Source organism: Taurulus bubalis (assembly GCF_910589615.1).
Source record: "Taurulus bubalis genome assembly, chromosome: 20".
NCBI lineage: Eukaryota > Metazoa > Chordata > Actinopteri > Perciformes > Cottidae > Taurulus > Taurulus bubalis.
Genome location: NC_136608.1, coordinates 11,649,360 through 11,665,647, shown reverse-complemented (window position 1 = coordinate 11,665,647; position 16,288 = coordinate 11,649,360). Strand labels below are relative to the sequence as shown.

At 42.1% G+C, this 16,288-nt stretch overlaps 2 protein-coding genes across 3 annotated transcripts; both read left to right on the top strand.

Annotated features, from left to right (window-relative positions):
• Nucleotides 1-1,991: 1,991 nt before the first annotated feature.
• On the top strand, nt 1,992-3,662 carry LOC306752487 (zinc finger protein RFP-like; the record flags this gene model as incomplete). Its single annotated transcript, XM_079236249.1, has 1 exon — nt 1,992-3,662. The coding sequence occupies one exon, from the start codon at nt 1,992-1,994 to the stop codon at nt 3,612-3,614; it is 1,623 nt and encodes a 540-aa protein (XP_079092375.1). The 3' UTR covers nt 3,615-3,662.
• A 2,728-nt stretch (nt 3,663-6,390) lies between these two features.
• On the top strand, nt 6,391-16,227 carry prmt8b (protein arginine methyltransferase 8b; the record flags this gene model as incomplete). Of its 2 annotated transcripts, none has more annotated exons than XM_079236080.1 (10): nt 6,391-6,459; nt 7,054-7,275; nt 8,465-8,620; nt 9,266-9,329; nt 9,928-10,070; nt 10,396-10,483; nt 12,073-12,188; nt 14,273-14,423; nt 15,795-15,916; nt 16,144-16,227. In XM_079236080.1, the coding sequence occupies 10 exons, from the start codon at nt 6,391-6,393 to the stop codon at nt 16,225-16,227; spliced, it is 1,215 nt and encodes a 404-aa protein (XP_079092206.1). The 2 variants fall into 2 exon arrangements, with proteins under 2 accessions (XP_079092206.1, XP_079092205.1); XM_079236079.1 differs by having other exon boundaries at nt 7,051-7,275.
• Nucleotides 16,228-16,288: the final 61 nt, after the last annotated feature.

The window sequence follows — 16,288 nt, the reverse complement described above, 5'->3', positions numbered from 1 at the left end:
CTTTTCTTTTTTATCTAATAATGATTCTTCATCACAGCAAGAGTTCCTCTCCAACCAAAGCAGACTCCTCACTATTCCACTATTTATTTTTATTTTTCCATCTAAGTGATTAAGTAAGTTCGCAAGCTATTAGGAGATGGCTGCAGGTCACCTGGACTTCCGAAAATCAGTCTAACCAAACAACATTACTTAGCGGAAGATGTCATCCATTAGGTCTTCGCAAGTCAACATCATCCAACCAGAAAGAAAAAAAGGTCCAGAATATCACTGTTCTATAGAACTTTTGAGCCTGTCCGTTTCCCATTTTCTCATATTTGCATAGATGACACACTGTAGAACAGACAGGAGAGTGGTTTCCCTGAAAGCCATGCAGCTCATTTCTATGCCAAGCCAGTGCCTCTGCGTCTCCTTCTGCTGTCGTTAGTTTGTGGCCTGCAACGCTTTCTCCCACAGGGAGGGTAGGAGCAGGGCGTGACTAAGCATGCATGTCAAATACAAACTGGTTAAGGGGAAAACAAACATAATGTGCATTGATGTGTGCATGTGTGATTGTACGAGTGACAAAGGGAAAAAGGGCATGTGTTTCAAAAAATAGTTTCAAAAAAAGACTTGCCCACTTGCTTCCACAGTGTTATGCATCCTTTCATTTTAATCTGACATTATATTTGCCAAGTTTTAACATCTGTTTGCTTGGATTTGAGCCCGTCTCAATGGGACCATTTGCACAAAGAGGATGAAAATGGGGTTGAATGTGTGAAAATAATTGGTAGAATTTAAATGAAATGATTAAAAATGTTCTTGCTCGAGAGACCTTTTTTAATTGAAATGGCGAATGTGACTAAATAACACAGCGGATTTTCACCGTTTTGGATTATTTTGTGTGTTCTTGTTTTCAAACTAATATCACTAGTTTTGTATTGACTAGAGGTTCCACTCCCAGGAGTGCCATGTAAAAGTACAACGGAGTAAAGTTTGAGCCACTCAGCTACTGCTTGTTGTGCCTGACCTCTTGTGGCCACACTCACCTGGAAGCCACATTACAGACTGGCCACCTTGGAAAGAGAGCACAGCTCTAGTTCTACACGTTACGCAGGGGTGTCAAGAGGTGGCGATATCTACAGCACAAGTCAAGTAGATAAAAAAAAAATGTCAGAGAGATAACAGACTGCAATAATCTTCTCAAGAAATGGAGAACTGTCAGGCTGTGCAGTCGTCTGTGCTACTTCTGTGCACTGGACAAGGACAAGGACAAGCCAGGATGGACAAAAAATTATCTCAGAGGAGAATCTGAGAATTTCTTGGACATGAACCAAGAGGGCATTATAGAGGTGAAATAGGAAATTGCCACAGTGAAAGAGAAACACTGACACACACTGATGGCAATCTGTCTTTCTGAGGGGAGTCAAGTCTCAAATGAAAGCAACAACAGATGGACAGGGAACAGAGGAAATCTCAACAACTGTTGGATGGATTGCCATGAATCTTGGTGCAGACACTTATGCCCCTCTCAGGATGCGTTGTGATAAGTTAGTGATGCCTCGCTGATTCATCCAGCACCATCATCAGGCCATCATTTAAATGTGTGCCTGCAGAACTAAGCATTATTTTTGCCTTGAACTTCTTTCTGCAACATCTAATAGCAACATGTGAAGACTGGCCTATAATTCGTAGGGTGTGAACATAATTAGCTAGCTGTTGAAAGTATTTTTAAATTTACAAAATAGGCCACTATAAGTCATGTGAATGGAGCCGAAAGAGTTAATCTTTTTTTTTTACCAGGAAGTGTGTAATTCCAAAGAAGGGGAGGAGCTTCTACCTACGTCACCGGGCTGAAAACGAAACTCAGCGAGGAGCTTTCAAAGTTTCGTTTGCGTGTGCAGCAGCTTTGACAACTTCACAGGTAAGAAAGATAATATTTCCTTTCTGCAGCCAGCCCGTTGACCTAAATTTGCAGGAGTAGTAATTGTATTTCTACCACTTCCTCTCCAGATATGGCCACTGCCAGCAGTCTGCTGTCGGAGGAGAAGTTCCTCTGCTCCGTCTGTCTGGACGTGTTCACTGAGCCAGTCTCGACGCCATGCGGACATAACTTCTGCAGCGCGTGTATCCACACGTATTGGGACGGCAGTGGCACCTGCCAGTGTCCATTATGCAAAAGAACATTTCCCCAGAGACCCGAGCTCCAAGTCAACACTTTAATGTCTGAGTTAGCTGCTGAGTTTAAGACGTTAGTTCAAGTCAAGGCCTCAACTCCTCCTGACCCACAGCTTCCTGCAGCAGCAGACGTTCTTTGCGATATCTGCTCCGAGAGGAAGGTAAACGCGGTTAAATCTTGTCTGACGTGTCTCATATCCTTCTGTGAGGCTCACCTCGAGCCACATCAGAGAGTTGCATGTCTCAAGGGCCACACACTCATCGACCCCGTGAAGAATCTGGATGACAGAATGTGCAAGACGCACAGCAAGATAACGGAACTGTACTGCAGGACTGACCGGGCCTTCGTGTGTGTCTTGTGTTTCAAAACCGATCACAAGGGCCACAATGTTGTCCCACTTGAGGAGGAGTATGAAGCAACGATGACAAAGAAAGGTGAGACCATGGCAAGTATTCAAGAGATGACACGGGCGCGGAACGAGAAGATAGAGGAGTTTGAAAAGGCCGTCGATGTCAGCCAAACGGAAGCGGAGAAGGAGAAAGAAGCCAGTGTGCAGGTCTTCACAGACTTGATCCGCTTCATCCAGAGAAGCCAGGCCGAGCTCGTCGAAGCGATCGATGAGAGGTACAGAGCAACCAAGCAGAAGGCCGAAGATTTGATCAGAGAACTGAGGGTGGAGGTCTCGGAGCTGGAGAGCAGAAGCGGACAGCTGGAGCAGCTGTTCCAGTCCGAGGATCACCATCACTTTCTCCAGAGTTTCCCAGCCTTGTCCTCGCCTTTAAACGCCAACCGGGCCCACGTTGGCGGTCACAGCGATCCGTCTTTCGAGGCAGCGAGAGGCGCTGTGACTCTGCTGAAACAGAGAGTTGATGAAATAATGGAGGAGCTCCCTGAGATCAAAATGAAAAGAATGAGAGAACATGCAGTGGACTTGACTTTTGATCCCGACACGGCAAATTGTTTCCTTGTCATAAGTCCGGATGGAAAACAATGCTATGTAGGCACTAAGCAGGATCTTCCCCACAATCCAAAGAGATTTGAAAAGTGGACAGAAGTTTTGACCAAGGAGGGGTTCACAACAGGGAAGTTTTACTATGAGGTGCAAGTGAAGGGAAATACTGAGTGGGTTGTTGGAGTGGTCAGAGAGTCTGTAGAGAGAAATGGGGAACACTGTCTTACAGATAATAATGGTGCTTGGAACATTGGGCTTGATGAAGGAATATACCATGCATATACATCATCATATGTGAAACTCGAGCTGAAAAACAAGCTTCAGAAGGTGGGTATCTTTGTGGACTACGATAAAAGAAAAGTTTCTTTCTTTGACGTGAATTCTAAATTGCATATCTATTCTTTCACTTGCTCCAACTTTAGAGAGAAACTGTATCCATACTTCAATTTTCAAGGCAACAAAGATAGAGCCCCTTTCATCATAACCCCTGTTCCTCAAACACCCTGAGTTTGTTCCTTCTTTAAAGGCCACATAATATATAGCATTGGTCTCTATTAGCACACTTAACAAGTCTGCTTGAAGTATTAACAACACATTTAAACTGTTATAAAAAGGTAATCAAACTCATGCATATTTTGTGAATAATATTTGTATGTTTATTATATGAAGACCAATATTAAACTCAAAGCTGTAAAGTATTTCACCAACTCTTGACAATTTTTTTTTCCACAAGAAGGCATTTAAAAGCCTTCCTCACAATATCTCCGTTATTGACTAAGAAAGTGTGTGTACACATTTCACTAATCAATTACAGCTAAAGTGCAGCCATGACCTCCACTGTTTCAGCAGTTTGCAGGTTCAGGGTTTTGCACAAAGACGTTTAGACGTTGAGAAGTTTGACCTTGTGACATTAAGGTCACCTAAACTTCATCTAACCTCTTAGCTCCACCGCTAGAAATCCATCTCAGTGAGCCCCGGCTCCTCGCAGCTCTTAACATTTTAGGTGGGCGATGCTACTCACCAAATAGAATATCTGCTTTGTGAGATTTGTAAGTCAATCAATAGTCGTCTGCCTACAGCTTTCACTCCTGCCCACACACTGATTTGTGTGTTTGTGTGTGAGTTTTTGAGTGGATGCACACATTATCATCGAGTGTGATGCGTGGGCCGATGTTCTTAATCACTACTGATGGAGCTCATCCATAACTGTGATTAAAACCTGGTGTGTTTCATTGTATTTCATTAATGGGACACAAGCCCATTTTCTTCAGTGACAAATATCTTGTGATCATTTCAGGGTTATTTACACTGAATCTTTGGTTCCAGCATGAAATGAGTGAGTCAGTAGACTAATGAAAGAGGAACAGATGCAGACATCAACAGTATGCTAGAGAGAAAGGAAATCAAAAGTCCATGGTCTGAGAAATGTTGTGATTTTCCTAGTGGAAGGCAGTATTGATTGGGGATATAATTGTTTTATATTGTGTACATTTAAAATGGTATTAATACAATTGCATGTTTTGTCTGAATATAGGAGATTCCAGCGAGACATACCCTTTCTCTTTCAGTGATGCCCCTCCCTGACAGACAGATGCAGGTCATCAGGTGGTAAAATAAAAATAGACATGAGGTTAATGTCAAATATGAGTGACCGCTCCAATTTGTGACCTGAAATAACACCAGGGAAGGGCAGTGAATATTGAAAGGCTCCTGGAAAAAATGTCCAGCATGTTATACGATAGTTAATATGGTATGCCAATAATAAACATTGTGTGTGACTTCCCTGATTGTGATTAAGTATGATGGCAGAGCTGAATCTGATGACTCCAGACTCCTGGAGGGAGAGGCCTGCTTGGAGACAGTTGTCACATTGATTAATCATGATCACAACACTTGGAATTCAACAGCATACATGTGCACTGTTATGACAGTTTTGTGAAAAAGACATTAACATGAGCGATAACTCAATAAATCATGGGGATTAATGTCATGAGATACTATTCTTGATAAGAAATGTACATAAATCTATGCTTTTTCATTCGTTTAACATGCATGAATTCATGGTAAGTTATGTACATAAAAGTTTTTTTTGCCATATCCTCTTCGTTTTATTTATCTATTTTATATTTGCTAACATATTGTCCTAATGTCTCCTTCAAGTTACATCGCCTATTCAGTAGTTTTCTGGAACATAGTTTTCTGATTGGCTGAGCTGAATTCTGAATTCTCCTTACAATGGCACAGCCATCACTGCGTAATGTCACCGGACATTGCCAGTAATGGGTAGCAGGAACCTGCAAATGTCACAATATGTGCTTTCTTTAGCAGTAGCAAAATAAAGTATATAACCACATATACAAAATGAACATATTGCAGTCTACGTTATTATTATTTTTTATTATATATCCAGCACATAAAACACGTATATATGTTACATAAGCGAGCGGCTGAGAAGCTCGCTGGTTGCGTTTCCGGAGAGCTGATTTCTTCCTCTGTGGAAAAGTCTGGTGTGAGGAAGCATCTGTCCTTGGGAAGCAGAGGCTTATACCTTTTTTGAGGTATTTTTTGAGACAGTTTCAAATTTTTTTCACGATTCATTTCGTGTCAACCAAGGGGCTCGTGTGTATAACGGCAGTGCACACTCACAGTTTGAACCCCTTTTAACTTTCTCTCCGGTAAAACCCCCCTCGGGATCACGCAGAGGACTTTCCACGGCGCACACGGAGAAACGCATTTCAGTCTCCGGGTCCAAAACGCTGAGAGATGCCAGAATTCAAAGAGAAGTAGCAGAGAAGAGGCGTTTTTTTCTGGTGTGGAGTTTGATTTCCACTCGTTTTTGTTCGCTTGACACTTTGCATTTTCCTGGATTAGTTTTACCCAGAGATTTAAAAAAAAATCAGAGAGCAGGTATGAGCGCAGAGTCTTGCACGAGGACTTCTAAACGGGGCGCCCTGGTGCTGGTGGACACGATAACTCCTGCTGGGATCAAACCTGCGACCTTTTAGAGACCTTCAAGCCAACGGACGACTCTGTCCCCGCTCTAAAACAACCTGTGTCTCCTTCACGGCACGGGTTGCTGTACATCTCACCTGACGCAAATCCATTTCTCAACTTTTTCTCGGGGAAAAGACTTCATTTGGTGACACCAAGACTTTCATCTTTACGTGTATTGCAGCCATGTATCCGGCGGCTTAGTGTTATTTTGTATTTTTTTTTGACACGTTTCTAAAAAAAAAAAAAATCTACACTTTCAAGAGTTGTAGCGTAAATCTCGTCGGCTCTCATGGGACTGAGGCATTCGTCGCGTTGTTTGCTGCTACGGCGGAAGATGGCGGAGGCGGACAGCTCGGAGGTAGGGACCTTGTGGTGTCCTGCACCCGGCGATAGCGGGACCGGGGACAATGTCATTGTGCTTATCCGTGTGGTGGCAACGCATTTGACTTGAATACAACGTGCACACCTTTGTCCTTCTTGCCATCGTCGTATAACCGCTTTTGAATCATTGTTGCACTATATTGTTGCAAGCGAAGTGCATTCTTCTCAGTGTCTTGCAGATGCTATGTGTACTCGCTGTGACTGTGATAGTAGTGATAATGCATGCGGGCGGTTTGTAGTTGTGTTAAACGGTCAGCCCTCCCTGTATGGACGGTATTGGACGTGGCCGCTGTCCTTGGTGCTGAAATGGAACCTGCATCGTTTACCGGCTCTTCCGCGAGTCTCCATGTCTGTATAACGTCGAAGACTATATGGGAATTCCTGACAGCTTATTATATGAATCCCTTTTTGGCTTGCAATTCATCTGGCAGCCCCGTAATAAAAGCAGGTCCACTCACTCGAAATGACTGGACATAGAAACATATGCTTTATTTACTCATTTTTGTCTGTAAGTTATGATGCAAATTCTCCCCTTTTCTGCCTTTCCTTCTTTCTTCCCCTTTATCAGCGGCAACAGCCTGTCACGTCCCCCCTCTCTCAGTCTGCCCAGCCCTCCCCACTGCCGAAACCAGTGCCTACGACCCACCATGTGCCCTGCATCCCTCATACGCCTCATGTAGCAGCCCTGGCCACCTGTCCTGGTAGAGGCAAGATTTCCAAATTCATCAGCCCGGAGGAAATGACATCACGGGACTACTACTTTGACTCGTATGCCCACTTTGGCATCCATGAGGTAGGCAGGCCAGGCTGACAAACGGCCGCTTGGTGTGTGTGTGAGACCGGGATAAAAGAACGACACCAGACGTCTAGCCTGATGCTCCTTCACCTGCCAAGGCATTTCAACCTGTTAGTCTGGCTTTTTGTCAGCAGGATAACTCAAACACGTCCACTGAGTTAATTCCATGGACAGATAGGCTTTGATTTTGGTTGTAGTCCAAATCTTCTTTCTGTTATGGATTTTATTTTATCACTAAGAAACATTTGCATATAGACACTGGATTAGGAAACCTCGATTCATTGGATCTGAAAATTGATTGTAAAGTAACAGAGAAGCCAAGTTTCAGTCCTCCAGCGCTTTCATGTGTTTAAACAAAGTATGAAACCGAACATCATAAAATGATGAACAACTCTCAGAAGATAAATGTTTAAAGCTTCTAGCATTTAGTAAGACAAATCCCCTCAGTACTTTCTAAATATGAAATTGTATCTAAATGACGCCCCCAAATTAAACTCCAAACATAAACCTGAGAACTGTCCGCCTACGATCTTGTGGAGGAAAAGAAAAGGAGTGGAGAGTGTCTCACAGCTGACAAGATGAGGCTTTTCCTTTACCAGCTAGCACTAGAGAAACCAAATATGTGATAATAGTCCAGGTTCAGTATTCCATAAATGAAAATTATCTGTTTCTGTATAATTCTGAGTATAATTGTATAGCTATACCCGAGCTAATGACCTTGATCTGTGAAGGAGTGGTGTTGGGAAAGTTTGGGGACATATAGACCCTTTTTTAAAATAGTGTCCACATTTAGCATGTGGGACAGGTTTTTGTTTTTCTTGCAGACAAAGAGTGTGCTCTGATGAGAGGAGTGCAAAGCGAGAAAGACAGAAAGTGGGATGTGTGAATGGGTTCAGGGAGATGGATATCAGGCCGTCCCCGAAGGCTTCCTGTTTTACTCTATTTCAAGAAGCTCTGCACTGTCCCCGAGACTTTTGGCCTACATACTGCCTTATCTACCTCATTATACAAGAAAATGTGAGCACATTTGTATGTTCATTATGTAATAGTATAAGTATTATGTATTCCTTTGGGGATTTTATGAATCCCACTGTTCTTCAGGTACTCTGTACCAGTTCAGTGTAGAATCTGTAGTGGTTTGCATGTTAATCTAGAAGCTCTCTGTTTTATCTCTTCATCTACACAGGAGATGCTGAAGGACGAGGTGCGTACGCTGACCTACCGGAACGCCATGTACCACAACAAGCATGTGTTCAAAAACAAAATCGTCCTGGATGTTGGCAGCGGCACGGGGATCCTCTGTATGTTTGCTGCCAATGCCGGCGCCAAGCACGTGTATGGGGTGAGACGGATGGATACACCTTTTAGCCACAAACGGATACAGTTTCTAATCCTCATTAGAATCAGCCAACAGCTTCTGCTATTAAATATTAATGAAAAAGAGAGAGAGAGAGAGTGCGCACACCTTTTCCAATATCATATCTGGCTCTGATGTCTCGCCCGTGGCCTTTACTTCTCCATAAAACACTAACAGCTTCCTCTTTAGGGCCAGCTCCTTGTGTTTTGGTGAGAAATCTCTTTCAGACAGTCTTACACACCGGGAATAAGAGACATCTGGCTCCCCTCGTCACAAGTTATGCATTAGTGTCTTTCACAGTCATGTATAATTCATATTGTATTGGAGAGCAAAATGATGTATTAGTTTTCATGCTGCACAGGGTCTGAGGTGAGTGATCAGGGACATTAGTGTTTGGATGGATTTGGTTCGATTTGTCCTTCCAGTATTACCTCAAAGGTTAATCGTCTGTATATATAGGGAGGGGAAATGGGAGCTATCGCCATTGCAGCTCACGTCCAATGACATGGAAAACTAAGGAACATATTTCTGATGGATTATTAAAATGCTGAAAAGTGCCTGTTATCAGAAGATGAAGTATATATTACCACACACATGCAACAGTCTGTGGTTTTGCCCTTGTGCCTACAGATTGAATGTTCAAGCATATCCGAATATTCTGAGAAGATTATCAAGTCAAATCACCTCCACAATGGTAAGTAGAAGTGGTTTCTCATTACTGCTATATTTGTCATACCCGTCCGTCGGAATACAGAACAGCTCGATGGCATCTGGATTAGAAGCAGCGTGAAAGATCGTTATATTTCCATCATCATCGCCACACTCGACAATATTAGTCACAGTTCTGATGGTTAACTGGCAGCTCGCCTCTGATGTCAAATAACCTGCCATCAATCAGAGTTCCCTCAGTGTTGCTGATTCCCATTGTGAAATGCCACCCTTAGCTTTACAGATGGAGGACTGGCAACAGATGGTGGGTTTCATAAGTTGGTTTTTACAAAGTCTTATAAAGGCATATGAGTATCAGTAGCAACTCTTAAATAGCTGTGTTTTTCTTTTTTAAATCTATTTCCTAGTATCTCCATATATCATGGGTCAAATTGAAAACAGAAAACAAGACCAATTCATGCATGAAGCCCCGAGGCATGCGAGGAGCGTAGTAATTAAGCCAGACTAATTTGCAGAAATCCCAAAGCATAAAAAACAATGTCATCTGAGAATACAGTTATTGTCTTGTAATAATGTGATCAAGATGCCGTGAAGTAATGTGTTACCTGCTGTATACCTCGCAGTCATTACCATCTTCAAGGGCAAGGTGGAGGAGGTGGAGCTGCCTGTGGAGAAGGTGGACATTATCATCTCGGAGTGGATGGGCTATTGCCTCTTCTACGAGTCCATGCTCAACACCGTCATCTTCGCCAGGGACAAGTGGCTGGTATGACAGTGTTGCTGGAGGCTCTAGAGAGGGCTGGGTTTAGTGTGTGTGTGAGAGTGTGTGAAGCTGGCTGGAAGTAAGGCTTTAGACACATAAACACACCCGGCAGTGATAAAGTAGAGGATTTACTGTACGCTTGTGTGCATGTGTCTGCTTTCCGCTATGCTGAGGTCATACATGAAGGATATTAACCTCAGTAGTTGTATGCAGGCTTTAAACTCTGCACATATAATCATATACTACATGGCAGGTGTGTGAACAATAGAGGTGATGGATGGCCTTTGTGTGTGTGAGCATTAATACCAGAAGCTTTTCTTGCATTCAGAAACCTGGAGGCCTGATGTTCCCTGACAGAGCAACCCTCTACGTGGTAGCCATTGAAGACAGGCAGTACAAAGACTTCAAGATACATTGTGAGTAATTATGGAAGAGTTGTGTTTCGTCCTTCCTCTAAGCTGTGCAGTGCATTATTAATGACCGCTGTGCAGTTAAAGTCCAACCAAACTCAAGCATTATATAAAAGTATGTTTCCACTTTCTAATAAGCCATTCTTTATAAGAGCTGTAGCTAAACGATTTGGGTTAAATTCGGTTTGGGTGATATACTACTGCAGACGGTGATAAATGAGTGAGTCATTAATAAAAGGTCATGTGCTTGTCATATTATAATGAGCCATCAGGTCAGCAGTTATTCATAATAACGAGTTTCTACTACCCATCTGGTTTGGTTTTGACGTGTAACATATTGATAAATGGATCTTGGTCAGCAGACATTAACTTACATACTTCAAGGGGTCCAAAGGTCTAGTTAGCGAGCAGCGTTAAAGTTAGCCAAGACGCAAAGCAAGTTATGCTGGGATTTACAACAGCCCTACATGGCAACTCAAATTATACAGGTGGATGGACGACTGAACGGGCCTAACAGACACATGCCCAGGGGCCCAAAGTGTCAGGGGGCCTCCCTGGCATTCACCTTCAAAAGAAGAAAGATACAATGACTCCAAAGAGACCAAAACAACTACAAAAAGACACAAAATTAATATAGAGACACATACAACAACCACAAAGAGACACAACAACTGCAAAGATACACCAAATCACAGAGAGATGTGTAACAACCCATTGTCTCACATTCTGTCAATGCACATGTTACTGATTGATAAACTAATAAAAAGTATACATTAACTATTAATGAAGGCATTGTTTCCAACATAGAAACTATAAAATATGCCGTATTATAAAGTACAAGCATAAGTATTTACACCCCCGAGATGTCTAGATTCTGCAGTACATTCTGTGCTCTAAACCGTATGTGTTCAAATATCTGTCACAGCAGCAGTGCCGAGCTTAACATTGTGATCCAGATCAAAGCACCAATAATAAAGGTGCCATTCACACTTGTACTAAGGCTTCAAATCTGGGTTAATTTCCTTTCACTGCACAGGTGGCCTTCTCTGTTCTATTACATCTACATGCACACAAAGGTGCATGCTTTTACATAAATCTCAACAGAATTCTGTGTACCCAAACCCTTGCGTTCTTATTTTTAGTTTCTATCTGCGTCGGTGGCATATTCCACCTTCACATCGCTCAGACTTAGTGTTTGGCCCTCTGACAAAGCAAGGTGGAGTGGAGGGACAGAGGGAAAGGGGGAGGGAACGCCTGCACGGTGTGTTTTCAGCCCAAATTATAATATAAAAAAAGCCAACCAGACATGGTGGAGGAGGTAGAGGAGTCCGGAGTCTATTTTCAGAGGGCCGTGTCTTTCTCCACATAGGGACTGGATAGACAGAAAGACAGCGTGAGTGTTCTTTCCTGGTCGGGTTAAGTGCTTTGTTTTATTTTCCCTCCCACCTTTTCTTCGTGCTGACAGCTTGGCAGGAGCAGAGAGAACAGAGCTTTGCATGTGTATAGAAATTCTGAAAGTAAAAAAAAATCCAGAAAACACATACTCTTGGCATGTGCATTAATATGGGTGCTGTTTACATTTGTGTATGCAACAGGGTGGGAAAACGTGTATGGGTTCGACATGAGCTGCATTCGCAACGTGGCCATCAAAGAGCCTCTGGTGGATTTGGTAGATTCCAAGCAGGTGGTGACTAACGCCTGCCTCCTGAAGGTCAGTCTATGTCTTCGTCTGCGAATGCGTGCATGATGAAGGAGTGTGAACATTTGTATTTCACGCCATATTGTTTTATATTTTTAAAAGCCTGCGGGTTTGAGGCATACGCCCCAACAAGCAAGGTTTTTCGGTAGTACTTTATAATAAGTACACACTATTTAGCATTAGTAAAGCATGAATAAACACTTAATTCATAATTTATACAGCATTATTTCAACATGAATACTCATTAGTAACTCATTAGTATGCAATTCATAAACACAGTTATAAATGTTTCATTCTTCATGATTGGGTTTTCATGCTTTATAAATGATGGATTCCCCATTTGTAAATGAAGTATTAAGGACTTATAGATGATTAATAAGAGAATGTATAAAGTGTTGGTAAATTATAAACAAAATCATTTAGATGTCATTTATTCATGCATTTATTTATATATATGATATAGATATGCAACGTGTTTTAATACTGCAATTCATGATTAATTCAGGTAGTTACTACTCATTAGTTAAGTATTACTTAAGTATGTTCTGTGTTCATCTAAAGTGAGGACTATTTATGCCTTACAAAGCATCAATACATGTCATGATTAATTCAGTAGCTTTACATCTGTCGTGTTTTGCAACCAACTACATGCATCCCAAAAGAAAGTCATGTGAGGCTATTGTCTAGTACATAACAAATGTTTCTGGGCAGCTGTAATAGTATTCATCTGTTTCCATGCTTGAAAGTGGCTTGTCTCTTATCTCACAAATGAAGGATAAGAGCATTCAGGGAGGGGATAGCTTTTTTTGTTTATCCTGTCTACCTTTTTATATCATTGCTTTTCGTCTTCCACTGCTCCTTCTCTTTGATTTATATATTTTTATTATTATTATTATTATTATTATTATTATTATCTGGAGCTACCCATATGTTGAATCCCCTCTCTCTCTTTTTTGTTCCATATCATTTTGTAGTCTCATTTCTCACTCTCCCCTTCTTAATCATTTCTTCTTACCCATCATTTACCGTCACATTCTCTGATTTAAGCAATGACATGCCTCAGTAGTTTGAGCGAATATGGGGGTCTCACTCCGTCTCTCCCTCTGTGCGATGGTGAAATGTCACACAAGAGCAGGCATCGAGTCACCAGAGGGAATAAAATGGACTCACATCCTTTTGTGATCAAAAAGGTGATTTATGAGTTAGGTTGGAGGAGGGTTACTACTAGTAAATAGGAATATGACAGTCTGAACATTTCCACTGTCTGTATCTCTTTCCCCGTGTATTGATTCAAGGCTTCTCCCCCCCCCCCCCCTTCCCACTGCCAGACACTTTCACCCCATCTTACTTCAAACTGCCAACCATTCATCACACGCTAAAATTACAAAGTTGCTCCCGGGGACTTTCCTTCTTCTTTTTTTCCCCTCTCTTCCCACAATTTTCTGTATATGACACTGGCCTGGCATCATTGGAAAGGAAATTGTGTTAAATCGCAATCTGCCACGCTGACGCCACATGGCCGAGCGATTCATAGCCCAATAGACCGGGTGAGATGAACAGGTTGCGCTGTCAAATCCTCCTTCCTCGTCCTCTTCCATACAACATCATCGACACAGTGCACGCATGGCCGTCTCCAATCCTATTTTGGAATCACAGTGATGACTGCCAGGTAAAAAATAAAATGTGATACTTACATTTTTGGCCATATTCATGAGGCAGTGCTGGATTTAGGTACTTGCACACACACACACACACACACAGCCTCCCTCCCTCCCAAGTAGACTTGAGGGAGGACACCCACACAGCATGTGTACTGTGAACAGGCTTCGTCTGCCAGCCGTGATTCAACCGGTGTGCTTTCGCACACAAACGCTCACACATGCACAATCATTATGGTGAATAATCAAGCAAAGGATCGACATATACATGTCCTGCATGTGTGTGTGAGAGACGACAACTTGTGTGTCTGTGCTTGTAGACGCTGTTTTACTATGACATGATATGTCATAAATTGAAAAGCCCAGTGATCTTTTAAAAGATGTCCTTGCAAAATAAAGCAGAGTAAATTATATTTTCTTCTTCTCCTTTTCATGTAGGAAGTGGACATCTACACTGTGAAGCCAGAGGACCTGTCCTTCACATCAGCCTTCTGTCTGCAGATCCAGCGCAACGATTACGTCCATGCCCTGGTCACCTATTTCAACATTGAGTTCACAAAGTGTCACAAGAAGACCGGCTTCTCCACTGGTGAGTAGTGTGTGGTCCCCCATGACATACAAACAGTTGTATTGGGCAACATTCAGAGATTTCTGCCTCCACTGTTATACAATGGAGGTGAAGAAACTTTCTTTATGGTTCTTATAACATTTCAAAAATCCTTTTTTTATACTTGAATGTAATTATTCTTGGCGTATTTTCATAATTTTACTGTGCAGACTGACATTAGTACATATATATTAACGAAAGAAGAAAGGGGGGAAATAGGGAAACTGGACATTGTAAAAACTATAGACATTAATGGGAATTTGTCCAATTCTAAAGTTAGAACAGATCTTATAAACCCTTCTGGTTGAGCCAAATGAAAGTCAATTAATTCCAAAACAGTCTTCTATCCAACTGGTCTGTGGAGACCAAAGAGACGGAGATAATTATGTCCTGACAAAACCTCTAACCTATAGGTATCAGAAGATGTTAGAATGGCAAATTTATACTTTGATTTTATAAGAATAACAACCAACCACAATGGCATGTACTGTGTGTCACAAAAATAATAAAATATGAACAGGTTTTATGCAGCTCCACATAATGGGAATGGTAAAAAACAAAAGAAGAAGGGTGAATGATATTTAAAGGAGTGAAGGTGAGAGGCAGCATTATCCCGGTTTCTCTTTCACAGAACCTGTTGTGATCAGGTACTCAGGAAAACTGAAACCCCAAAACCTGAGCAAATAAAACCAAAATATCTCCATGGGTAGATACCACTAGAGGTAAATGAGAAAGGACTTTCTTTACCATTTGAGTTCATGATACGCTTTGACAGAGAATCCTCAGAAGACATGAGGAGTACATCAGATTACACTCTCTGGTCAAATTTTCCAAATATCTTTCTAAATATTTGCGCTCAAGCACTCTAAACAGTAAATCAACATCCATTAACTAAAAGCCATCGCTCTCCATCACCTTACACTGGCTACACTTTGCTGGAAGCCTCGTTAACCGACCCCGTGTTTGTACCGAGCGCTTCTGGAAACGTGCCGTCAAGGACGCCGGTTATAGAGAGCGTTGCAAAGCCGTTATGTAAGCTTATGTTAATACATTCATGCATCCACTGCTTACATAATGTTGTGTAGAGGAGGTTCTATGTTTGGCCGAGTCTGCTGGGCCCGAGGCTGAGCATCACTGAAGGAGTTCAGCCTCTGTATTTCTCCCACTTGGTGAACCAGTTTCAGGTGCTTTGCTGTCAAATTCCTTCCATGTCAACATGGCCAGGGGAGCCGAGTGTCCCTTAGAACAGTTTTGTTATTTATATACGTTCTCACGCTCACCTTAAACTTCTCTTTCCTCTTCACTCTTTTCTTCTTTAACCTCCTTCCTGATCCCTCCTGTCCTCTATCTCAGCTCCAGATGCTGCCAGCACACATTGGAAGCAGACAGTGTTTTACTTGGAGGACTACTTGACTGTCAAGAAGGGAGAGGAGATCTTTGGCAGTATTGCTGTCAGGCCCAATGAGAAGAATGTGGTAAGGCTCATGAAGCCACAACATTATCAATAGATTTTAATTCATGGCAGAGAGCTGGTTGTACTGAAGTATTAAGTAGTATAAAATAGAAATAATAAAGTACAGCTACACAAGTAAATGTCAAACTCCCCCACTGCATTTTTTATTTGTGTGAAGATTTTGTTTGGCTATTTTTTGTCATACATTTCTTAATCAATTCGTTTTAAAAATGGTTTCATCATCCGTAGCGTGACCTGGAGTTCACCCTGGAGCTGGACTTTAAAGGACAACTATGTGAGGCCGCCATTTCCCACGACTACAAGATGCGTTAGGAGCGACAGCAACCGACCAACTACCCTCAGCCCCTCTCGACACACTGCGAGTGTGGGGGAC